This window comes from Corythoichthys intestinalis, chromosome 7 (genome assembly GCF_030265065.1).
Source record: "Corythoichthys intestinalis isolate RoL2023-P3 chromosome 7, ASM3026506v1, whole genome shotgun sequence".
Taxonomy (NCBI): Eukaryota; Metazoa; Chordata; class Actinopteri; order Syngnathiformes; family Syngnathidae; genus Corythoichthys; species Corythoichthys intestinalis.
This window is the reverse complement of record NC_080401.1, coordinates 4,975,512-5,002,410: the sequence shown is the minus strand read 5'-3', so window position 1 is coordinate 5,002,410 and position 26,899 is coordinate 4,975,512. Positions and strand designations below refer to the sequence as shown.

The 26,899-nt window shown below is 40.3% G+C and overlaps 1 protein-coding gene across 3 annotated transcripts; it reads left to right on the top strand.

The window, feature by feature from the left end:
• Nucleotides 1-3,072: 3,072 nt before the first annotated feature.
• Nucleotides 3,073-25,871, top strand: LOC130919508 (uncharacterized). 3 transcript variants are annotated; one of them, XR_009063981.1, is made up of 6 exons: nt 3,073-3,208; nt 5,541-5,626; nt 6,001-6,140; nt 6,232-6,390; nt 22,293-22,403; nt 24,667-25,871. XR_009063981.1 is itself a non-coding variant. In XM_057842290.1 (3 exons), exons 1-3 carry the CDS (start codon nt 20,988-20,990, stop codon nt 25,084-25,086), a joined length of 636 nt encoding a protein of 211 aa, XP_057698273.1. In that variant the 5' UTR covers nt 20,920-20,987; the 3' UTR covers nt 25,087-25,871. The 3 variants fall into 3 exon arrangements, 2 of the variants coding, with proteins under 2 accessions (XP_057698273.1, XP_057698272.1); XM_057842290.1 differs by lacking the exons at nt 3,073-3,208; nt 5,541-5,626; nt 6,001-6,140; nt 6,232-6,390 and adding an exon at nt 20,920-21,092; XM_057842289.1 differs by lacking the exons at nt 3,073-3,208; nt 5,541-5,626; nt 6,001-6,140; nt 6,232-6,390 and adding an exon at nt 20,920-21,305.
• The last annotated feature ends 1,028 nt before the right edge of the window (nt 25,872-26,899 follow it).

Below are 26,899 nucleotides of genomic sequence, written 5' to 3'. Positions count from 1 at the left end.
ACCAGTGTTAAATTTTATCTTCGTCTCAAGTCTGATTCTTCCTCCGTCCCTTCCTTGGTCTTTTGTTGTTTTCTTAGTTCAAGTATTAAGTTTAGACCTAACAAATTACTTTTTTAAAGTAAGATTAACAACACTGCTGACGACATGCTATAAATTCGACAATCTATGACAGCACCGCAGTTTGGACGCACGTCAGATTTTCTGGTGAGAAAAATCCGCATGGGTTCCAACAATGTGCATGCAGGTGATGAATAAAAAGGAAAAAGATGATGCTTACCATTACCATTAGGGGTGCAACAGTTCAGTTAGCCCACGGTTCGGTTTGAACCTCGGTTTTGGGATCACGGTTTCGGTTTGTGTTTTGCTTTTTTTTTTTTTTTTTTCCTAAAAACTGCCTTTATTTTGCTTTTAAAAAAATGAAATAAACACTTAAAATGTAAACATTTTCGACTGTTAAAATGCCTCTTAGCTCTTTGGCTAGTGTAGTGACTGACTACTGAAATACACACACAGTAGTAAAAAAGTTACTTGGCAAAGTAACTGGTGATACCTTTCGTGTTTTTTTTTTTTTTTTTAAATGGAAAAAAAAAACAAAAAAAAAACATAGTAACCTTTGCTATGTTTGGAGGTCATTTAATGTTGTGATTCAACCGTTAAAGTTGATAAAATTGCTCCCGTTTTTGCATTAGTTCCCTTCTGTCTACTATCGACATGTGAAAATTTTAAAACTGTTTCATCCTTTAAAGATAGACTCAAGTCAAGATTTTGCCGACTTAGGAGTATTTTAGATAAAAAGTTGCTTAGGTTCGCTCGTAAGGTTTACTACAACAGAGCCTTTCTGAGAAGTTTACTGCTCTAAAATGGCGGCTGTTTACTAACGTGACCGAGTATGTCATTTCATGTAGTTCTATATTCATGAGATATCTAGGCGTAGATTGTATGTTGTCGGCTAAGTCAGGTAATATTGGAGACACCTAGCCGAGCATCGCGTTTGCTACAGCGTCTCAACACTCTTCCCTCTCCAAGTCTCTGACTTTTCTCGCGTCATTCAACCAACGCATTGTCTCGTTGCAGAAACGGTGACCAAATACGAACTGAAAAAAACCCCGTAATGCTCGAAAAACGTTCAGATTTTGAACGTAACGTACAGCATACACATTTAAAAATGAGTGCTCACCCATAGCAAAGGAAAAATTGACCATGAGATCTCGTTCATGTCTCATTTACATCTCTGAGAAGTGAATCAGTATCAATCGAGCAACGATTGAGACCAGAGTGGTTTTCTCGGTTTTCTCAAATTTGTCTCGTGAGAAATAAGTCTCACAGTGAGCATTACTTGAGAAGGTTTTGAGAAATAATTCCAGTGGCACGATTTCTCAATAATGTCTTACAGCTGTCTCCTTTCAAGATCTCACCAATAGACAACTATGAGATCTTGTGTTGATCTCAAACGCGTCTCAATTTCATCTCCCTTACTTGCACTCAGTATCTCAGTAATGTCTCAGGGAAAGATATGGATGAGCAAAGTATTTTATTTAGGGCTGTCAAAATTATCGCGTTAACGGGCGTTAATTAATTTTTTTAATTAATCACGTTAAAATATTTGACGCAATTAACGCAGATGCCCCACTCAGAGAGTTTTAAATGACAGTACACATTGAAACGCTCACTTGTTGTGTTTTATGTAGTTTTGCCGCCCTCTGCTGGCGCTTGGGTGCGACTGATTTTATAGGCATCCATGAGCATTGAGTAAGTAATTATTGACATCAACAATGGCGGGCTACTGGTTTATTTTTTGATTGAAAATTTAACAAATTTTATTAAAACGAAAACATTAAGAGGGGTTTTAATATAAAATTTCTCTAACTTGTACAACATTTTTCTATTAAGAACTACAAGTCTTTCTATCCATGGATTGCTTTAACAGAATGTTATTAATGTTAATGCCATCTTGTTGATTTATTGTTATATAAACAAATAATCCTTATGTACCGTATGTTGAATGTATATATCCATCTTGTGTCTTATCTTTCCATTCCAACAATAATTTACAGAAAAATATGGCATATTTTATAGATGATTTGAATTGCGATTAATTGCGATTAATTACGATTAATTAATTTTAAAGCTGTAATTAACTCGATTAAAAATTTTAATCGTTTGACAGCCCTAATTTTATTTCTTAAACTTGTCTCAAAGCTGCTTCATTTCCTGATCATGCCAAGCAGCCCTTAATAGACATATGCCAGTTACAAATAGCGCTCAATTTGAACTCCTTCCAATTAGTAATAGCTCATTTCGAGTTCGAGATTACTTCATTGTAAAAGTGTAATGTCTGCTCAGACATGTGCAATCACATCTTAATCTCGTGCAAAATTCCGAGAAAATAATATAATCGAGCAAATTATTTAATAACATATCTGGTTCATTTACACAAAGTAGAATGAACGACTCTCTAGTCGTACTTTCTAATGGAAAACTGAGAATATATTATGATATCCGAGTTTCCGAGATGAGACAACCTTCAAACTTTAAAAATGGCGGAAAACGAAAAAGACTGTTATCATTATTTTTTTTTTAACAGTCAATTTGTCCGTATTTATGATGCCTGCCTGATAACGCAGTGACAGTTATAAAATTCTACTTTCTCTAGTTTATTGAAAATTACAAACAAAAACTTGCATTGAGACTCATCCTCGTCTAGTTGTAGTAATTTAATCAGTAGGTAACATAGTTTTGCCCACGCAACAAACCAAAGTCTGCCGTTTTTTTTTCTTCATTTTTTCCTTTTTCCTACGACTACAAAAGCACACGAACAGGACGAGATCACACCAATTAGTGGCAACGTTCATCTTTCCCATAGCACTTGAAAGCAACATTATACCGACACCAACATTTTAAAACAAGATATTAGGCAGTTAAAGTCTAAAATCAATCAAACAACAAACACGGAAATCGTAAAAATAATACAATACTAAGGATATTTTATGTAAAAACAAAACAACGCGTGTTAAATGGAATGATTTCCAAGATACTATGGCAGCAGGTGGCAGTAATTGCAAGATGCCACGAAGAAGAACGTGACCATCGACACAGCTGCACTGTGACGAGCGGAAAGTTACGGTCGCGGGAAAATACAACAAAAGTGTCCTTCTGGCCACCACTGAAGCAGTTTTCGACATCACCACGCTGAGAGAGACTTGGATAGGTGAGCGCCTTATCATTTTTTTGTGCGAATAAGAGTTAACTAACTTAATTCTGTGGGCCTAATGCGAACTATTTTACCATATACTGTTTCTATCATTGGCTAACGGCTAACGCCAAACTCCTAGCTAATCACGGGACTAAGTTTTCTTTTCCTCGCCAGAAAAATGCTAACAAAACCTATGAAATAATAACAGTATTGAACACACGTTTGCATGACTTTTAATTTTCGAGGTAATGCTAAGAAATTGCTAATGTCGGTGTTAATGGTGCATATTTAACCACGGCTAATAACTTGATATTTGGTTGGTTATGCATGAAAAGATAAAATTCAGAAATGATTTAGTTGAGAGCGCTCCAAGGACTCTACAGATAAGCCTATTAATTACCTATTAATGCTCTAGACCAGGGGTCGGCAACCTATGACACGCGTGTCAGCACTGGCACGCGAAGGGTTAACCAGTGACACGCGAGGGCATGGCAAAAAAAAAAAAAAAAAAAAAAAAAATGCGTGTTATGTTTATTGTCGGTTGTATCTTTATCACTTGCTCAAGCGCCCCATCTTGTGGCCGTTTTATTTATTGGTTCTAAAACAGTAGAAGAAAAATGCAAATAGGAAGTTCTTCAAATGGGATTCAGTGGGTTACATGTCAGCTCCACTCTCACAACTTGAGTGGCATTTGTGTTCTTTAGAGCAACGTCTGTGAGTATTTTGTTGTCAAATTGAGAATTACACTCTTTATATTGTCTTTAGGTTGCATGTTTGAGGGGAAATGTGTTTGATATTTCTAATTAAGAACTACTGAATACAGACTAATTGTGTTTGCATATATGGATGGCATTTTTGTTATTTGCAACATTGTTGCTGATTGCATGTATTTTTTCATTGTTTTAGTTTCATAAAAAAGAAAACAGACACATAAAGGATTACTGAAAACATCCGGAGTGTGAACCTTTTCATGTTTAGCTGTTTGGATAGCGGAAGCGAGCCCATTTACAATGTGCCTTTTTACCGGAAATTAAGGCATTTTCAGTTGCGCGCCCTGTTATTTAGGGGCTTTACGGGACCGCCCCTCTCACCCACTCTGCCTGTGGCGTTATATGCGAGCAATAATGGATTTTGAGCACACCTCCAGCTCTTCCCCAATTTCTCGACGCCTGCGCTTGTCGGTTTTTTTTCTCTGCGTGTTTAATTCAGCCCACGCTACTAACATGTCACGAAGCCGACCAATCAGAGAGCTGGCGGAAGTACACTGTGCTACCAATTGCACTTTTTGGTAATTGCAACTCTGCACCGTAGGGCGTAGTGGACAGGCGAATAACTTGGCTTGTTGTCGTCGATTTGCCCAGTGCTTATTACTTCAGAGAGGTGGTGATGTGTATAAAAACACAGTGACACGTTGGATGGTATTTTGCTGGAGACTTTTATTAACAAAACTAAAACCAGCATGGGACACAGCCACTTTTCATGGCGCTCTTCGCACAACTCTCTCAAAACACCTTGCTCCCTGCCTCTCTTTTTCTTACACTTAACTAGTAAGCTGGTCATACTGAAGGGGAGAGCGGCCCCTTGGGGGTGCCGGTAACAACTGGTTGGCTGGTTACTTCCGCTTGCTCTGTGCATTATGCCTCGGGAGCGTTGTGTGTGTGTCGCACAACAAGTGTCAAACGCAACTACGAGACGAAACATGAAATTAATGAAAAACAGGGCCAGGGATCACATTAAGGTAGGCATCTTTTGTATTTGTTATATAAAGTCTAAAATTGTGCATAGAATTCACTGTTTGTGAAAAAGACAAAGTAGTCGCCTGACTTTGAAGGTTAAAACAGCCCGCTCTGTACTGTGAGAGACCTGCACTGAGAATCACGCTCTTTCCCCTTTTCTTGCTGGGTTGTGTGTGTGTGATATGTTTACATAAGATGATGCTCAAGTTTTGATATTTTCTACAATATACTTTTATTTTTTAGTTATTTGATAAAGAAGAATGGTAGTTGTAAGATTTCAACGTATGTTCATGTTGTTTTCTTTGGTGTAAAATTACAGCTCTGTTGGATATAAAAATTCGGATGTGCGTCATTAATCTTGGTGTGGCACACTGATTGACAAGAAAATTTGAAAGTGGCACGCCACACCAAAAAGGTTGCTGACCCCTGCTCTAGACTAACTATTTCGACATTTATTTCATATTTTCCTCTCGGTCCTGAAACAGAATGTCTCAATTGCTTGTTAGTCATTCTTGCCCCCCCAACCTCCCACCACCAATGCATGAGGGAATGAGGTTAAAATACTGTTTACATTAGACTTATTGAATCAATATTTATTTCATCATCTACAGGAATAAAAATCCCTCAAGAAAGACAACTGACACACAGAAAATTAAGGACATGCAGTGCTACACAAATCCATCAAAAGAGGAACCCGGTAAGTATATTGAGTTTCCATTGTGCACAGTTGGATCATTTCAGGCTGAAAGGCCTGTAAAGCGGCCACTCAAATAGTTGTTGTTAATTACTCGTCTGTTGTACATGAATCAATCGTCTTGAAACTTGGTTGCTCGTTTTTTATTTATTTTTTTTTTTATTTACTTTTAATTGTCTTTTTTTTTTTGTATCTATGCTGATTTAAAAATTGTGGGTTTATTTTTGCCTCTAAGTAGGTTTACGATTTACCCATGCACGCTCTTTAAGTTGCAGCCTTCAGCCTGTGGTCCAAATTACCTCTGAAAACACCATGGTAAATTGTTTTGCCCAAATATAAATTGTTCAACATCTTTTTTCCCCCTCATTCTCTCTTAGGGTGTTTTGCATTTGTCAGATGGGAGGATGGTTATACCGGCAAAATCTTTACAGAGCTGCCATTTTGAAAAGGGATGAGGCTCCAGTACAGCTGCAAGATCTTCGACCAGGAGATCCTGTTTTAGCAAAATGGTCAGATGGTAAGCTCTACAAGGCCACTATTGAATATACTGTATTTTGTGGGAAGAGGAGGCCCAACTTGACATGAGTCTGTTTTAAATGCCTCAACAGGTGCTGAACCATCATTTGCCCTTGCATGTTCCTATTTGATGCACTTTTTGATCACTTTTTCCTGATTGGAGTGTCAAAATGCTATCCCCTTCGGTCATGCTGGCATCAGCGCCCCAGAAAAGGGGGTCCTTGACCAGAAAAAAGTCACAGGAATCATGAGTAAGTTTTCTCAAAATTATTTTGTCCTTTTAAACTCATGTGTAGTTGTTGTGATGGATGCGCTCCATCAGTCAAATTACTCATGCAAGATATTAATATTTTTGTTTTACAGCTTATGTAGAGAGGTTTTCGAATTTGCCTGGGAATTTGCCTGACTGGGATCATATGGAGGAGGCAAACTAAAAAAAGCCTTTGCATATAAATGCCGAACAAGAGCAATTTCGTAGGAGTGCTGAATCTCCAAGTTCTCTCCAGTTGAGGTTTACCTATAGGTAGTCCCTGATTTACGAACAAGTTCCGTTCCTTTGTTGGCACCGTAGCTCCGGTGTTCTGCCAAAATCTACATCCGTGAAACATCTACTTGAGTCGAATTTGACACCCAAAGTACTACCATGCGCGCTCAACTTTTTTGTTTAGATTCATACAGGCAGAACGTACTAAAAAATGCTTTAAGAAAATACTTAAATGTAATTATATTAAATAAGAACAGTTTAAATACGCTACGTCACTAATGTGGTCAACTGCTTTAAAAAAAACAATGGTTAAAAGTATGAGAGGGTAATGCATGCAAAAAGTACTTTTGAGGCCATGAAAAGGTACTAAACTCAATAAAAACAAAAGTAGTGAGTACTTGCCGATTTGCGAATGCTTGCGCAAGCCCGCTGAGCATTGTGTAGGACGTTTCGCCGCGTAGTAAGAATTGCCCAACACTGGATTTCCACATAAGTCGGCATTAACCCTTTAAGTACCTCAAAACACCCTCTAAAAAAATATCCAAAAACATAGATTATACGTCGCTGTACTGTCCTCGCCAAGATGTTGGAGCCAAGTTCTAGCTAGACAGTGAGCTAAGTTCGATGACAGACATCCGTGTGGTTTGCTGACTTTATTCAGCTGCTCATGACATAAACACTTACAGAATGAAATTAAAATAAGATTAAATTAAATCCGTCTCATCTTCAATAATAGCAATTCAAATTTGTGTTTACAAGTAGCTGCTGATACAGCAATAACAAATGATTAGCATGTATCAGTTAGCATCCGCACATCATCAAAAACAACATAACAATCACACCCCAAGTATCCGACCGCAATTGAAAAATAATAATAAGCAGTACAAAAGGGGTTATATACAGCCGTCACCTGTGGGTGCTTCACAAGCAACAAATGTGCGCGCAGGTTGTCACTTTTGTCACTCAGCTGCTGCGTGTGCGGGGTGAGCAGGCACATCTGTACATACGCTCGCTTCCTGTTCTATGCTTCATGCGCCAAAATAAAAGCATGCATCACAAAAAGTCAACATTAAAAAAAAAAAAAAAAGGGTCCAATCTTTTAGCTGTTTTTATTTTTCGTCTGTGAATTTCAACCTGTCACGAGTAAACATCCACTCCATTTTAACGAGGAGGGTCCTTCGTACACGATTTCCATTCATTTCCTATTAGGGACAAACGGTGGCTACCTACTGGGGCCACAGTCAGCTGTTTTTGTCACTGCGGAGAAAAAGTTACTTATTCATCTGCTTGATGTGTGATGGCACGGTGTGGATTCTCTGTTAAGCTTGTTCGGACAGAATATTAATTGAAAATGAATGAAAACTAAATACTATTGAATATGTTGAAGCGGTATGCAGTGTTAAGGGTCTTGTTAGCTGGAATTGCTGTGTCCAGCCACTGTAGCTCTGCTGCTCTCTTTGAACTCTCTATTCAAGCCGGAACGCGCGCGGCTCTTAAGTGTCTCTGTCACGTGACTGTGTCATAGCCGGTAACGCGCTTGGCCAAATGGACACACAAGTACGGAAAGTGAATTATGCTAAACAAAGGGTCACCACAATGTCATTATTATCATTTCAAAAAATTAAGTGACGGGTAAAAATAGATTATGACCGGATTTTTATGACCCTGTCAGTCAAAATGACAGACAACGAAAAAGCAACCTCTGACGTAGAGCAATGAAATTTGAGGAGTCGATACGTTGTTTAAAACTGCTCCAAAATGTCTCTTGCACCCATATTCCGAACCCAACGTGAAATCAGGTATTTTGGATTGAATGTGAATTTTTTTATCGATTAACAGGGTGCACATTTGAGACCTTGGTGCCCAGGGAGTCAGTTGGATCCTCCTCAAAATTGGTGAGAATGTTCATGAGACATTTGCGATCTTAAGTTTTCAAAATGGTGGTTTAATTCACCGGCCTGACCTGGGCGGGGTGCCAAATTCGGCCATTTTTTTTGGCTAAACACCAAATTCAGAAAATGACATAACTCCCTCATACAATGTTCAATCTTTTCCATATCTGGCATGTATGTGAGGTATCCCAACCGGAATACGACTGTAGCTAAATATTACTTATTAGGCCTGGCGCCCCCTGCTGGGAAGAGGAAACGGGCTTTATTATGAGACCTGATCCTCCTGGAAGGGAAAAACATCAATTCGCCTCAAACCTGTTTCAGGGGAGCCTTAAAGACCAAATGTGAAGTAATTTCATGACATGCCAAATAGGGTCACAATTAAAGTAATTAAACAGTGTCCAACAAATAAAGTATGAAAAAATCATTTATATGTTGTATATTTGACAAAATAAACGCGTTTCCGAAGTTCGAGCCTGAAAGGGGACGAACCCGGAAGTGATACGTCACACCGAGAACAGCGATGGCAGCGCTCAGTATGGCCGCCATACAAAGCCCTTCAAACAATGATTCAAACAGCGATATAAGCGATAGATCGAGCGCAAGGGAGGAAAGTTTTTGAATAGTTGGAGGAAGAAGAGGAGGTTGGAATTTTATGTTGGACCTAACATGTATTAGCCAGACGCTAATTAGGATGCAAACAATGTGCCTAGACTACCTGACATGGAATGGATACAAGACCCATCGAAATTACAAGATTGGTAAGATATAGGCTGTTATTATTTTTATGATTTAAAGATGCATGCATTTGCACATAATTTTATGTTTTTGTCTATCTGATGACATTGTTTAAAAAAAAATAATAATCAGACTTCATGTTCATTTTGGCAGATCCGGCAGCTCTCGTGTATATAAATATATATATATATAAATAATACTCTAAAAACGTTGGGGGGAAAGAAGGAGATGAGTCTTTGATGGCTTTCTCCACTTTACTGTGGCAACAATAAGAAAATAATAATAAATAATAATAATAAAAGTAATAGCGGACTGCCGCCACATTTGACCGCGAAGTTTTGCTTCTCGCTCATCTCCCCCTCGCCTCCTACTACTCACAGCTCTCCAGTCCCAGCGTATCTAAACGGATCGTACATAGTGTCTTGTTATGATCTTTTTGTTGACAAAGGTATCGAACACACGACGTGCTGACAACTTTGTTTCTTTATTAACACATGGAGCTAACAGTACGAACACAGCTTTGGGCTCTCGGCAGGCTGTGCGGAGCGATAGATAGAGCCTGTAGGAGTGGCGTCTAATGGAGAGAGGAAATGTAGTTTTTTCACACAAGCGAACAGATTGCAAAGCACCACTTCAGTGTTGTCCCGAGACTACATTTCCCATGATTGCGTGACCTGCGCCGCTCGCTGATTCGCTGCGAGATTGACTCAATGGCTACGCTAAACCAACATGCTAGTTGTCAACAGTCACCTGTCAGCGGCTCTCGTAAAACACAAAGTAGAAGGCTATCATGCGATCACCGTGAAAGAAACGCCGAATCGTCCAAAAGCAATGCGATGCTTGAAGCATGCAGGTGCAAATACAAATACAAATAAATGTGCACAAACTCACCGGCGTTGTGTGTCTCTTACGGCAACGTGACCGTGAATTACCGCGACGCCGACCCGATTATATGCACATCCACACCCCTTTCCCGATTGACAGTGGATTAACCCTTTCGGACAAGATCGTAGATGACGCACAATTTAAACACGCTTAACCTAGCGAACGCAAACACAACTATGATCGGGGATTGTCACGAGTTAGCTTTCGGCTAACGTCGCTAGCTTCTACTGTTCATTCCACAACAGTTGGCAGCTCTGCTTCGACAAAGTCATCAGTCATCTATCCATAAATAACACTTACTTTTTGGCAAATCCTTGATCATAAGCAGGCCGGTTGAGGAAGCAGGCATCTTCAAAGTCTTTGTAGCAGAGAACACGACTCGATGGTGGCGTGAAATTCATTCGCTTAGTGCGAACAAAAGATGTCCATTTACGTGCCCTGCTATCCTTCAGCCACTCATACAACTTTTCTTTTGATTGAGAACAATACATCGCCAAACACCGCCGTGGCATCTTTCCGAGAAGCAATGCAACAATACTGTGTGTATGGCGGACTTCCCTCGCAGTTCTCGTTGTGACGTAATTTCCGAAGATTTCCGAAGATTGTCAAAGAAAAGCATTTTCGTTGTCAAGGGCGTTGCTATGGGTTAAACAAAGAATCTGTAAGGGTTGTGTTAAAAAAATAACCAAAATATGCTTATAATTGTTTAGCCATTGATATTATTGAAAAACATGGTTGGCCAACCTTACTTCACATTTGGTCTTTAAGACGTGTTCAGGTGCCTTAGGAAAGATGTTGAGCTTACGTTGAAGCAGAGAATGTTTTTCATGGGACTTAGGCAGCTTACACAACCACCGAATTTGGCACACTAGGTCTAATTGGACCAATTAGATGATTCATTTTGGTTTTGAATAATGGCGTGGCTGCACAGCTCAGTAGCGCCTCCTTTTGAAGTACTCTACAATAGGATTTTTTTCTCCTAGGTGTGTGAATTAATTTCTCATTAAAAAAACAGAGGCGAGTTTTGAGCATGTTAGGTTGTCATTAGATGATAAGAGGGGGCAATCTGCCAACACCCCAACATGCGCGCCATCCGAGTTTGCGTGACGTCCGAGTTGTGCCAAACTGCGACGGCCCGTTCAGTCCTGCTTGCAGGCCTAGTTGCTATTTGCAATAGTAACATCAGTATTTTTTAAGAATTTAATTTAGGTTTTCAGGCTGTGGAACGAATTAATGAAATTATAATGTATTCTAATGGGAAAATACTGCTCGACATACAAGCATTTCGACTTACAAACAAGGTCCTGGAACGAATTAACTTTGTATGTAGAGGTACTACTGTAGAAGTATTTTTGATGTACTTTTTAAATTATTATTTATTTATGAACTGTTGTTGTAATGATACTGTAAAATAACCCATTGCATAACCAAAGAAATACAAAAAAAAACTGAATTCCGGCGAGATTAGAAAAAATAAAGACAAGTGAAGCATTATTATCCAATGAACATGAGTGCCCTCTAGTGAAGAAAAAGTTCCTAGTTTGAATAATTCCTTCATAGTTACTATTATGAAATTAAAAGGATCATATCTCCGGTTTTCCGTGGTCAATCGGTGCCAAATAAAAACTGGGAGAGAGGTTTAAATTTGCACTTTCGAGTCATGTTGAGCAGTGCTCTATGTCAATACATTTTTTACGGTGCTTTAAAGACGCCACGTGATTGAACAGACTGGCGTGATCATAGAACTGCAAGGTTGAGTCTGATTGGAGTCATGTGATTATTGTTGCAACGTCTCATTAGTGAAATTAGTCAAGCTACTCTTGGCATCGCTGGCAAAAAAATTTATAAATCTAATATGTAGAGGAAGAGGAAAATTGTAACGGCTTTTGTGTAGCCCAAAGTAGCGGAGTAAGAGTAGGTTTTTTTCTTCACAAATTTACTAAAGTAAAAGTAAAAGGAATGGCTTAGTAAACTACTCTTAGAAGTATATTTTTCTCAAAAAGTTACTCAAGTAAATGTAATGGAATACATGTAACGCGGTACTACCCACCTCTGTGATTAACCCTGATGTTATGTTGCATTATAGTATTTTATCCCCAATCATGAAACTTCTGCTTGCCTTAATTGTTGCAATCAACATAAAGATACAGTGTATCACAAAAGTGAGTACACCCAGAGGCCTTGCCATTGGGCAAACCGGGCAATTGGCTAGGGCCCCTCCAGCCAGCAGGGGCCCCCAGAGGGCCAACAGATTTAGCACACGCAGCTTTACTGCACTGTCGCAGCGTCAAGTGTAAGGAGTGTTTCAATACCATGGAATCATTTGACGATTCTGTTATCAATCCCAAGCGGCACTAACCATGTCACGTAGATTATACATGTTTAAGAAAGTCCAATCAGCTATTAATACCACATGATTGTTTAAAGAGTGACTCTCCAAGTACTCTCTGGACAGTCCTTGCCGAGTTGTTAAACATTGATTTTCACAGGCCACCACATTATTCATGTGACTACCTAAAGAAATGGTGATTTTTCCCAAAAAGTCTATGAATGGGTCTATCGTATTCCTCGTAGAATGCTCTATAACAGGGGTGTCCAAACTTATAGCAAAGGGGGCCAGATTCGGTGTGGTAAAAATGTGGGGGGCCGACCATGGCTGACGTCCTTTACGTAGAACAATATATTTAAGCACATTTTAGCAAACCATTCTGTGTGTCACATTTGCTTTGATATTTTTTTAAATGAATGATTTCACACCAATCTTGCAGCTACCCTTTGTGCCGTTCTCTTTCGACTCTCGGGCTCTTGCGAAATACTGCTGCTGTAAAATTAAACTAGCTCCAAGTTGCTTCAATTTCTTGCTGCGTATCTTCCCTGAAATCTTTTCGTACATGTCAGTGTGTCTTGTTTGGTAATATCACCTTACATTAAAGTCTTTAAAAACAGCGACTGTCTCTGCAAATGAGGCAGACACAGCTGTTGAGTATTTTAGTGAAGAAATAGTCCAATTTCCACCTATCCTTGAAGCGTCAACCATCGCAGTAAACTTTTTTTTTGTTGATTGTCGCCATTTTAGAAAATTGGAAGTGAAGGGTCACACGGGGTAATGTTGCTTAGAGTGCTGCTGCCTTTTGGTGGGTAAATGAGGAGCAGCATTTAGTGTGTAAGCTACTTCAAATGCTGGTAGCAGTACTGCTGACCAATTTATTAAGTCTGTGTGCGGGCCAGACGTTATTGATTTTATGACAGAGGCTGGGGGCCGGATGAAATTTGACCACGGGCTGCGTTTGGCCCCCGGGCCGGACTTTGGACATGTCTGCTCTATAAGAAAAATAGTACATATATGAATCTAAAATAATCCTAAACAATTTTATTAGCAATTTTAATACTCCTTTTAGCAAGGTTCCTTGGGTATGCGTACGTTCCCATAGCAACCAGTCCTGTTATTGTCCTACATCACATGCACTGTGTATTCTGGGAGCGAGAATCGGTCTTTGTCAGTCACATGCTCAAACTGGCGGACATGCCCTCAGGCGCCATTGGGTGTACCGCGGATGTAAACAAACCAGAGTAGGAGTAGCCGGTGAAGAAGTGAGTTTTTAAACTGTTTTAAAAGTTTTTGCTCAGTCGCCAATCTGGAGAGGAATAAGGAGGATGAGAGGATACCGTACAGGGACAAACTTATCAAGGAGGTCAGGGATCTTTATTTGGCTAAATTGTCGAAAATCAGTAATATAGATCCGTACGACCTCCCTACAAAAGAATGGAGCTCCGATGCCACATTACTGCCTCCAACTTCAATGCTGGATATAACAAACTACCTCGTTTACACAAATGAACAGTTTTAAAACTATAAATCACTCGAAGCTCACATACATTTCACGAATGGCTGGGTGCAGGATCTCTTTGCAACGGCTATAAAAGACTTGTATCTGCTCTCATTGATCCTCTCAGAAATATGATACAGCTCTTACTTGAACATTGAACATGGCGTAAGGTGCGCATTTCGAGTAGAGGATGGCCACCTGTTAAAATGTATGGTTCCATGAACGAATGTATATGAGTCACTGTAAAGTGCTTAGTTTTCGCCACCTTTATGACCAAGATGACCGCACGTGCACTCGCACCCCCCCACCTTTGTGTTCATTATACTGTGCGAGTATGTATGTGTGTCATGTCACGTGACTCAGAGTGAGAGTGGGCGACAATCTGGCCTTTTTTTTTATTTGGCAAAATGAAGACAAGTTATCCTTCTGGAAGCGAAAAAAGAATAAAAAGGCAAAAGAGGAGAAAAGGAAGCAAGCCAGCGGTGAGTGTACTATGTTACTGTATTTACTGTAGTTTTATGTCCTAATGTAGTAGAAGCACTGCAGACTAGTAGTAGTACCAGATCACATTTGTACATTTTCTGATGTGCCTTTTACAATAAAACTTGATATATGGCGGAAAACACTCAGGTGACTTGAAGTTCCGCTCCCGAATTTGGCATCTTTCAAAAATGTCCGATATGCATGTGTGATACATCATTGGAAAGTTTAAAATCTCAATTTTCTGTGGGAAGAAAAATTTTGAGCAGGGGGCATTTTAAAAAAAAAAAAAAAAAAAAAAAAAAAAAAAAAGTTTTTTAAACAGCAAAACCCTATTTGGAGGTGAGAGCATGCGAGAACAGAATTACAGATGCCAAGACTTTAACGTCTTCAGCAAACTGTTTGCGGGCTTTCTTCTGAACCATCTTCAGAAGAGGCTTCCTGCTGGGGTGACACCCATGCACACCAATTTGATGTAGGGTGCAGCGTATTGTCTGAGCACTAACAGGCTGACCTCCCACCTCTTCAGTCTCTTCAGCAATGCTGACAGCACTCCTACAACGATCTTTCAAAGAAAGCATTTGGATGTGACACTCAGCGCGTGCGCTCACCTTCTTTGGACAACCAACCCGAGGCCTGTTCTGAGTGGACCCTGTGTGGTGGTCCTTGCCCACACTCCCCTCTGCTGGCTTTTATTGGTATAACACTTCCTGTTTTTCATGTATGGAATCACTAGAATCTTGGCTCACCTGGGAGAGCACCTGCAGCTAATCAACAATCACCACTGCTCATAAGGATCGGCCTGGGCAGCAAGCAGGTGCCAGATGATTCTGCCAGTCACCGTTGGTACATCGGCCAACTAAGCCTGTAGTTTGTGACTCTTGTCTTTGAACTCTTAACTAATTGTTTTTTTGCCATCAGGACACCCACCCATCAAAGCCCTCACAGCCATTGACCATTCAACCCACCAGCCGCTCAACACCTTGCCCTTGTACAATAAATATCTCTTCACACTTCATCTGTTTCCGGCTCACATTTTGGTCCACATCAACTTTGCCCCTAACACCCTGCTCTTTTAAAACGCTGGATGATCTTAGCCACTGTGCTGCAGCCCAGTTTCAGGGTGTTGGCACTCTTCTTGTAGCCTTGGCCATCTTCTTGTAGCGCAACAATATGTCTTTTAAGATCTTAAGAGAGCTCTTTGCCATGTGGTGCCATGTTGGAACTGTCAGTGACCAGTATGAGAGAGCATGAGAGCTAGTGATGGGATTTTCGGCTCTTTTCGGTGATCTGGTTCGATTGGATCGGCTCAGTCAAAAGAGCCGGCTCTTTTTGGCTCCCAGAGGGCTCTTTCATCTTTAGCTTTTCTTTTAAATATTTATGACAAATTTAGCATATGTTTTGATAAATGACTTGGTGAACTAAATATTGCACTCTACTGACTGCAAATAGCAACAATTATCAAGCAAAGAAAAGGGTTTTTACTTATTTTATTGAACATTAAAAAGGCTCCAAACAACAAGCAACCAAATTAAACTTCAACCAACAACATTCAAACATGCTGCATCATAACAAAAACAGTGAGTAGTAACTGCAACAGCAGCAGCGAACAAAACAAACATAAGCTCCTCCTTGCTTTATTTTAACAAACATAAGCTAGCTACTCCTTGCTTTTTAAAAAAATTTGCATTCAAGAAAACTAAATACTTCAACTTTGACAGGCTGATCCGGCTCCTTCTCTCAGTAATTATTTGTCCAGTCTTTTAGCTAAATCCAGATTTTTTTTTTCTCATGAAACCTGCAGATGCATGTGTTGACTTGCATCCATCATTTAAAAAAAAAAATTTTTTTAAAAGCCAAATTTCTAAATTAGTCTCACAATAATGAAATTCTAAGTGTATCAAATGTTACATTAGGCTATAAGGGGTTAAGTTTGCAGACACGGCATTCTGCCCTATTGTCATCTGACTTTAGCCAGTTAAAATGTATGCTAATGTTACTGCGTTTTCGGCTCATATTGAAGGCCTACAAACCGCGTTTGTCGTCTTTTCCTCCTCCTCCTGTGTGTCTGTGGCTGTGCACTTGCAGCTGCGCGACGGACGGTACTCAGCGTGGCGTGCACTCCGTGGCGTGGCGCGCAGTACTACCAAGCCCCTGGCCCCTCCCCTTTCTCTTCCTTTCTCCCTCTCTGCACACGGCACTCCCTCACCTGAGCCACTGCCACACCTCGCTTCAGACACATGAGAAAGCGAGCGAGAGAGAGGGAGGGAGGATGAGAGGGAGGGAAACTAAAGAGTCGGCTCTCGAGGGAGGGTGCCGGTGTTGTGTCGGCTCTCTTCGTTCACTTCAAAGAGCCGGCTTTTGTACCGGCTCGTTCGCGACAGACACATCACTAATGAGAGCTGCACTACAAATTAGAACACACCTGCTAACTATGTACACCTGGACCAAGAAACACTAACGAGTCACATGATATTTTGGAGGGAAAATGACAAGTAGTACTCAATTTGGACTTTTAGGGATGTAGTTTCTAAGGGGTGCACTCATTTTTGTTGCCAGGGGTTTAGATATCAATGGCTATATTTTGAGTTATTTTGAAGAGAAAATAAATTAACTGTATTATATAAGCTGCACACAGACTACTTTTCATTGTGTCAAAGTGTCATTTTGTCAGTGTTCTCCCATGAAAAGATATACTTAAATATCTGCAGAAATGCGAGGAGTGTACGCACTTTTGTGATACACTGTAACCTCCCATTGTGATTGTTCATTGTTTCATTTATTAGGAGAAAGCAGCGAGCAGGAGGGGCTTATGGGGGGACAGAAAGGAAAAATAGAAGAAGAGATAGGAGAATAACAAACAACAAGAAATACATTAAATGCCTACACCAACTATGAATATGAGTATTATCGTAAGATAATTGTATTTCCGGTGGACAACATGTTGGGGTCCTGATGACAGAGGAGAGCGTGGGGTGGAGGGTACACAAATCAGCAATATAAGGTGTAGAACCCAGTATTACAGTATTGGCCCGAATATAAGACGGCCACGCTCTATTTAAACAGCACTCCTCCGCGGACGTGTCCTCCTGACAATGACAGCGCACTTGGACGACCCATACGACATTGGCGCGCGGATTGTGAGGGGCTCTCTCCGGAGGGCACGGGTATTTCGGGACCGCCAGAATCCGCTGGCGTACCCGGAAGATGTTCTCCATGAAAGATATAGATTTTCAGCTGAGGGAATTCTTTACCTGTGCCAACTGATCTAGGCAGACGTCACTAATGTAACCCGCCGAGTCAGGCCCTCACAACCGCGCAGATTGTGTGTGCCTGTCCGTGCGCTCTTTCGCCAGGGACAATATATGTATTCCATCGGTGATGCTGAATATCTGCGTAAGAACACTGTATGCCGTGTGATTCGGAGTGGGGTATGGAAACGCTTCAAATTGATGCATTTATAATAATCATAGAAATATGTAGACTATTTAAACATTGAGAAAACTTGCGTTTTTTTCTGCCAACTGGAGGAGATTAAATTAAATGTCAAATCCACTGATAGGACAGACGCACAAATATAAAAGATATAAATGTTTATTGAATATGCATCTTAGTCTTGTTTAACTGTGAAAAATCGTTACAAAAGACGGGCTTTTATTTACGCAACAACGCATGGCATCCCCGCATTTCCTTCTCCTGACTCCTCACAAATATAACTTTTTTTTTTTTGGGGGGGGGGTTGTCGGGCTCGGGCCTGCAAATCAAGTTTATTGATCAGACCCCGAACTAAAAAAAAGAACATACGTATACAGTCAAGGGGACTAAACATACAATCATCCTGTTTCGTGTGGTGATGCGTGACAATTATTTCTTACTGTTAATATACCAAATCTTATTTTATTGTCCTGACAGCAGGCTTTATTTCTTTTCATGGACATAAGTAAACTGGCATATTGACGCATTCACAAATCACACGATCTGTAAATTCGCTGTCAACAGACCCGTTGCGCTCTACTCGCCGAAGCGGTGTTGGATTTCGCGGTGAGGGTGGATTTTAATTCCTCATAATTCCGCATGATCATCGCGCATTCCTCCGTGAAGTAAGGTGCCCGTGCCATCGTCACAAGTAGTGTTTGACTCTGGTCACCGCCCCCTTTTATGTGAACGCGCAGTAACTCTGACTGGGTTGACACAGGTTCGACTAATCAACCTCATAATCAGCGTCGTAGCACCGATTGACCACAAACTAGACAACCAGGTTTTGTCAACTCCGGTTACCCGATGGTAAACTGGATTACTTCTGGGGAGGTTGAACTCTGTTCGTAGTATAGGCCACAGGTGCTTTCGGATGCCGTAAACTCACTTGATGCGTTGCATAAAAGGCGTTATGTGGAAAAGCTTCAGTTTATCCATTCGCCAGATCCATATTTGATGCCTAAATCGATGTTTTTCGACCCGCTGTCTTCGCCGTATTTGCCTGAAGTCTGCTAGCTAACCTGATATTTAAAACTACCTTGTCCACACAAAATCAGCCTATTCTCACGAAAGTTTGAAAAACTTAAAGAGCTTGGAGGCTTATAAATACTTCGTTGCTGGTTGGGTGAAACAGGTCCTCGTCCACGAAAATTCGGCAGGAATCTATCTTGTGCTTGGAAAGGTGAGTTACGAAATTTTCAATTCAAAATCTTTTGTTCTTGCTAACATCCACTATCAAGTCTAATGTATTTCATGTCATTTGTCAATGGAGCTAGGGCTTTTAATGTTTATATGGTTTAGCGATAGCACTCTCATTACATACATACGTGTATGTTGTCGGCGATTAGCCTAGCAATAATCTTAATTGTGGTTGTCAGCCCAAAACCCTCTAAATATATATTAAATGCATCTTACCAGATATAAAATGACTACTACATAATCTGTGGTAATCGTTTGGAGCCCAGTTTTCTCGTCGAATTGCAGGAGCCCATCTCGCTCTCTCCTCTCCGGGTCTCTCGGAATCCGGTAGAACTTCAAGTCTCTCCGTCTATCTTCTCTGTTATTGCAACCGACCGCCACACAGGCCTTCACCATTTTGATTATTAATGTTAACGAGCAGAAAAACACGCCGTAAATAGGAGGAATGTACGTAGCCTTAACAGGTAAACACGATGTGTTGACGGACAATTGGGCGGCACCAGTCTGGAGGGCGGAGTTGTGACGTCACGTGGGTAGGGTCTATAGACCTACTCACCTAAGTCACAAAATGGGCGTGTCGCTGTTTCCGGCCGCCATATTGTACCTATTTTTTAGACCTCATTGTTTTCAATTAGTCGAGCAAGTTATAGAGCAATTCATGGAAGCTCCGGTGTTATCTGACGCTGTAAACTCATTGGATGCGTTGCATAAACGGCGTTACGTGGAAAAGCTTCAGTTTATCCATTCGCCAGATCCGTATTTGATGCCTAAATCGATGTTTTTTGAACGGCTGCCTTCGCCGTCTCTGCCTGACCCTGATATTTACAACTATCTTGTCCACACAAAATCAGCCTATTCTCACGAAAGTTTGAAAAATTTTAAGAGCTTGGAGGCTTATAAATGCTACGTTGCTGGTTGGGTGAAACAGGTCCTCATACACGAAAATTCGGCAGGAATCTTGTGCTCGGAAGGTGAGTTACGAAATTTTCAATTCAAAATCTTTTGTTCTTGCTAACATCCACTGTCAAGTCTAATGTATTTCATGTCATTTGTCAATGGAGCTAGGGCTTTTAATGTTTATATGGTTTAGCGATAGCACTCTCACTACATACAAATATAATATGTAATAAATATGAAGTGCGATAGCACTACTCCAGATTGTCCCTAGTTGAATTTATTTTTTGGCTTTTGACCTCAATAGTGAAATTGTAAATTAATTGTATGACAACTGTCTGATTATCCCCTTATAATTATATATTTTCAGGTAGTTCATTCACAACGTCTGAGTGTATGTTGTCGGCGATTAGCCTAGCAATGATCTTAATTGTGGTTGTCAGCCCAAAACCCTCTAAATATATATTAAATGCATCTTACCAGATATAAAATGACTACTACATAATCTGTGGTAGTCGTTTGGAGCCCAGTTTTCTCGTCGAATTGCAGCAGTCAATCTCTGTCTCCTCTTCGGGTCTCTCGGAATACGGTAAAACTTCCAAGTCTCTCCGTCTATCTTCTCTGTTTTTGCAACCGACCGCCACACACGACTTCACCATTTTGATTATTAATGTTAACGAGCAGAAAAACACGCCATAATAGGAGGAATTTACGAAGCGCTAATGCATTAACATGACGAGTATACGGACAACGTGGCGCGGGGGCGTGGCTGTGACGTCACGTGAGTAGGGTCTACAGGTCAAAATGCTCCAACTGTGTAATGATAGCTATGCTACGAGTGCCCTATACATAGTTCCCACACTCCCATAATACTTTGCGCGGTTTTGCGACGTCCGCCATCTTGGTTGGCATTCGAACGGAAATCGATATTTTGAAAAACTACTGTGATTAAAACGTGCAATTAAGGTGTAAACATGGCTTTATCGAAGCAGAAAATACGATATATTGACACATTGGATACTGAATCACGTAACAGATACGAACAGAAGATTGAATTGATCGGCGTTGATCCATACGAGGTGAAAAAAGACAGTTTGACAACCGACCTGGATTCGCTCCCGGCGATTTCGTACTATGACATTGTCAACTACCTCATCCACACAAAGAGTGCCTATACAATGCAGGATTTGAACTCCCTAAAAGCAATGGATGCTCTAAATCAGTGTAGAAGCGGCTGGGTCATGGATGTTATGACTATGAAGTGCAACGACAAAGTGTTGACAACTGGCAGGGTATGTGGCAATGAGAAGATATTTCTTTGTACAATGTATATTTTTCAAAAATGTCTCCTTCCATGATTTCAGATGAAATGAATATATACAGATATTGTGTCTATGTTTTATCATATAATTACCTTAAGTTAAACATCATTTCGTTGCTGCAAAGATATATAGATAGACTCGATGACAAAATAAATAGGATGTAGTAGATGATACAACACATGCCCCCGCTGCAACAGGGAAATTACCTTCAATTTTTACATCGGATGAAAAAGTTCCCAAACATGCTAATAAATGGAATTAGTAGAAAGCATAGAATAGACCGTTTCTCATTGAATATAAACTTTTTTCACATTATAGACTGCCATTTAGTTAAAATTTAAGCTTGACTACATTTATCTTACACTTGTTAACAGAAACGATAATGAATAATCAAGGTTTAAATATCCCAGGATATGCATGATTGTTTAAGTCATTGAAAATAGGTCGTGATGGAAATTGCTTTCCTTGCTGACTCATACCATCATAGTAGACAAACATGTGCCCATTTCCCAAAAAGGGCAGGTATGTGGAAATGCCCTGTCCGACCTGGGTTATTGCACACACAGACAAGTGAAAAGTTCTTGCCAACTTGTCCGGGGACAGGTGAAATGCCACAAATTTTGCTCTTGAAGTTACATCTGGACAAGTAAAATTTTGTGCTGGACAAGTATCTTTTAGCTCATAACTTGTCCGTGGGCAAGTACAAAAATTTTTATTTCCACACCCCTGGAGGGTGTCTGTATGTGTAGTCTCACCTCTTCGCTTCATTCATGTGACTGAGCAGTGGTGAGGGCAGTTTCTTGCCGATGGAAATGTTTACCCATATCGTTTCCACATAAACATTTGACTCTTAAATGGCTGAATATGCAAATCATGAAATGGTAAAATTATCACACTGTAAAATGTTTTTCAAAACTGATAAATGTACAATAATTTTTGTTCTTTGTATGCTTTCAGGTACGCCATTCCCAGAGAATGAATGATACACCACTGAGACCATGGGTTATTTCTTCCTTAGAAGGATCGGTTGAATGTGCACACTGTGATTGTATGGCTGGACTTGGAGAGGTAAACATTTTCTTAATACTCTAGATCAGGGGTCGGCAACCTATGACACGCGTGTCAGCACTGGCACGCAAAGGGTTAACCAGTGACACGCGAGCGCATGGCAAAAAAACAAGAAAAAAGCGCCTTTTTACCTGAAATTCAGACATTTTCTGTTGCGCGCCCTGTTATTTAAGCCACACACACATCCAAGGGAATTCCTGTGTAAAGAGACATGGGATTTACTCACGTCATTCTTTCACGTATAAAAAGATGTCCCGAGAATGGAGCGGGTTGGACGCTTTCACAGACTTGTCCCGTATTGCCCACTGGCGCTCTCTGTGCGGGAAGGGCCGCTGGCGCGATTTTATAACCTCTGACATTACGTCGTTTTTGGTAGGCATCGGCTGTCACAATGTTGGTCAAATCGTGTTTTATTCCAGAGTCAGCGTTCCCAACGTCGTAACTGCAGCCAATTCAATCTCATCAAGACTGTATTTAAGAGTGTTATTCCCCCACCAAGATCTGCACCCGCGGCTCCACCCGGGCTGGTATGGGGCTAGATCAGTCTTCTAGCCCCACACGCCCGCGCCTTCCGTGGGCACCACGAGAGCGAGCCTCTCTCTCCCCGGGGAAAGGCTCGCTCCACCCGGGCCCGCGCCCGAGGCTTCCATGCGCACCACGAGAGCCAGCCTCCTCGGGGAGAGGCGGCTCCACTCGGGTTCTCGCCCGAGGCTTCCGTGCGCACCGCGATAGGGAGGCTTTCTCTCCCCGGGGAAAGGCTCGCTCCTCGCGGCTCCACCCGGGCCTGCGCCCGAGCCTTTCGTGCGCACCGCAAGAGGTAGCCTCCTGGGGGCCGCGGCTCCACCCATTACGAGACAAAACATGAAAATTCATTCAAGGATGAGTCTGACAAGGCAGAGACATTAAAACGTGCTGTGTCCAGGTACAGTAAACAAACACACCCTGAAAACCTTTGTCACTGCTAAAAACACCGCCACCGAAGCAAGCTATCACTGCTCACTGCATTGCAAAGCAAGGAAAACCATTTACTGATGGCGAATATATCAAAGAGGCGATCTTGTCAAACTCAGAGGTTTTGGTTGATGGCTTGACTAACAAAGAGACACTCAAAAAAAAAAGGATAAGCAGCTTAAAGTCACAAAGTACAACCCGAAATCAGAGCCAGGGATCACATTAAGGTAGGCATCTTTTATCTTTGTAATATAAAAGAATATCTAAAATGCTGCATATAATTTACTGTTTAAGTTGATAGTGAACAACTAGCTAGTGAACTTTTGCACTTATTTTCAAGTTTTGACATTTTCTACAATATGCATTTATTTTTTAGTTAATTGAAAAAGAATGGTAGTTATACGATTTCAGGATATGTTCATGTTGTTTTCTTTGGGGTAAAATTACAGCTCTGTTGGATATAAAAAATTGGATGTGCGTCATTAATCTCGGTGTGGCACACTGATTGACAAGAAAATTTGAAAGTGGCACTCCACACCAAAAAGGTTGCTGACCCCTGCTCTAGATGCTTGATGCAAAATTTTCCAAAACCTGATAATTGTTATTCGTTAAAACTAGAGCCTTCACTAGATGTGATCATATCTCCCAACATCTCTTTTACACAAAACAAATCAATGTCAAAGGAATGCAAAATAAGAGACTCATTGTTAGCGCCAAGTCTGCCCATGATGTTTCAAAGAAACTTGTTCACAATCTTCAAACCGCCTTAACTTTTATGAAACCTATAGTAGCCATAATAAAGTATGACATGCTGTAGTATAAAATCAAATTTGTCCAGTAGTTCATGAGATAAAGAGGAGAGGATATGGATTTGATCAATGTACCATTTTCATTTCATATGCACATCTCTGCTTAACACTCAGCCTACATGTGAAGTTTAAATAAAATTTATCCAGTAGTAAAGAAGAAATAGAGCGGAATTTTATTTACATAGATAAAAAGATATTTGTAATTATTCGTATGACTGGCATATGAAATTTAAGCGCATGTTTTAGATTGATTGAATGGGGTTTTATGCCGCATTCAACTGCTATTGTTATATCACCTGACAGGTGTTACTTTATATATGCATTTTGTAATGTGTTACATCATAAGGTAGCTAAAAAGATATTGTCAGACCTGTCTTAAGCAGCCACCCAAGGGAACCAAAGATAGTGGCTGCATAACAGGGTGACCACTTAAGACAAGTTTGACTACATTTGTTAAAAAAAAAAAAAAAAAAGTCATTCATAAGTTAATTCTATATTTGCAGGTTTGCTGTCATGTTGGGTCATTGTTGTTCTGGGTGGATGAGAACTACCGTGCCAACAAAGCTCTAACAGTGACCCAGAAGAAAGCTTACTGGCCAGTACCATCCTATGTTGACAAGGTGGCATATTCAGAGATTCAGGACATCGACTTTACATCAACAGAGGTTAGGAAACGCGAGTTTGAATGTACCCTGATTGGAGCTCAAACACCAAAGCGAATGCCCCTGAAGATGCCGCTAGTCCCAGAGCCCACAGAGGAAGAGATGTCTTGTTTTGCCAGGAAACTATCGAATACAGGAGTTAAGCCTGCAGTGCTGGCGGTTATTTCAGATCACCAGGAAATCTACATTCCAGAGATTCTGAAAGAAGAAAAACTTCCCGTGAACATAGAGGACATGGATAACTATCAAAAATGTTCTTGAGACGGTTGATGCAGAAATCTGAAATCTAAATGCAAGGTCCTGAATGGGAAGGTTCAATTTAAGGCGCATTAGTGTCATAATTAGACGCTCAAACTGTCCAAGTTCACCATTTCCACGAGGTTTAGGAATGTACTGTTTAACAAAGTCAAAAAGAGTCATTAGCACTAGATAATTTGGAAGACCAGTGTAGTATTTTACTTTATCATTCTGATTTTCAAAACACTTTTCATTCATTTTCATACCAGCTAATTGTCCTTTTAACATGATATTCTCTGTAATCAGCCTCTGGAGTTCACTCTTGGCAGCACTGCTACAACTCGCACATGGTTGTGTAGGCTCTGGATCATTTTCTGCAGGTTCCTCCAAACTGCCAAGTATCATGAACTGACACACCTCTTTCGGATCTTGTTCAATGGGAGTGAAATCTGCATCCCCGTTACTGCTCAGCTCCAGCAATGCTCTAGCAACAAGGTGCTTGTCCTTTGTGCGCTCTCTTTCTCTGACTCTCTCATACCTGTAAGTACATAAAATATTCGTTATTGCACATTTCCATTTAAAATATAGTATTCAAAAACACAGTGTTACTGGTCAGTGCTGAAATAGATAGACAATCATAATGCCTTGGTATGAAATTGACTGCTGATTTTCCTGTCATGATGTTGTCATGTTTTCTCAATATGATCTATCTATCTATGAAGCCTAATAAATATTGATACATCACATACTTTTTGTATGACGGACAAACCGGTGACTATTATGCTCTTGGGGGAAAATGTTGTACTACTAATTTGTAAATATCTCATCTTTTGAGAAAAGATATTTTCTATTTACTCACAGAAATCTAAAATTGAAGTAGCTTACACATAGGAAACAATCATGTTTGATACCATAATGAGCAAATAATGAAATTTATTTTCAACATGGTCAAATTACAAATTTTAACCAATATAATCATCAATCACATTTTTTCTTCACAAACCAACTACCTATCTGGCAGTAAGGGATGGCTATTACTTCTGTTGGATATTTATTTCATGAACACAAGTATTTAGAATTAAACAGGATCTACATTTCTTTATGACTTCATATAGGTACAGTAATGAGTATTGAAATATTGTTACCACAAACCTTTTGAGGTCAGTTTGACATTTGTGACGTTTTCGAGGATCCTTTTTTGGTGTCTGGGATTCTTTCAGCTTTAATGTTGGTGCCCAGTCAGGATTCGATCTGTCATACAAACTTGCAGGTTTTCCTGAAAATAAATACAAATCAGTATAAATACCTTGAGTAATACATGAGGAGAAAATAATTATATGCAATGAACTAATACTTAAACTTAGTCTCTGACTAAGGTAATTTCATGGAAGATGTTACGTTAATATAAATGTTTTTAAATAGGCCTTAATATAACGGTCATACATACATGTACATCGTTGCATCACAACTCAGAAATTGTACACAGACGCACAGGTGCCTGATAAGTGACCCCCATTCACCATATAGCCTATATAAAAGAGAAGGTGTGCTATATAGGCTTCTCTACACCTTCTCTTTTATATAAAAGAGAAGGTGTGCTATATAGGCTATATGGTGAATGGGGGTCACTTATCAGGCACCTGTGCACAGACGAGTGTGTAGAGGCGGGCGAGAAAGCCAAATCATTCGAAACGAGTGCAATAGTCCAAGCATGAAAGGTCAAATCATGAATAAATTTCGCACACAAATAAAAAAACTTCAATGTAATATTTACCGGTAACAAAATGATCTGAACATATGCGAGAGTACTGTGATGGGACATCCTTTCTACCGACAT

Coding starts and splice junctions, on each gene's coding strand:
- LOC130919508 (XM_057842289.1), top strand. CDS start 20,988: ATGGCTTTATCGAAGCAGAAAATACGATATATTGACACATTGGATACT. Junction 21,306..22,292: donor AAGTGTTGACAACTGGCAGG/GTATGTGGCAAT, acceptor GTATGCTTTCAG/GTACGCCATTCCCAGAGAAT. Junction 22,404..24,666: donor GTATGGCTGGACTTGGAGAG/GTAAACATTTTC, acceptor CTATATTTGCAG/GTTTGCTGTCATGTTGGGTC.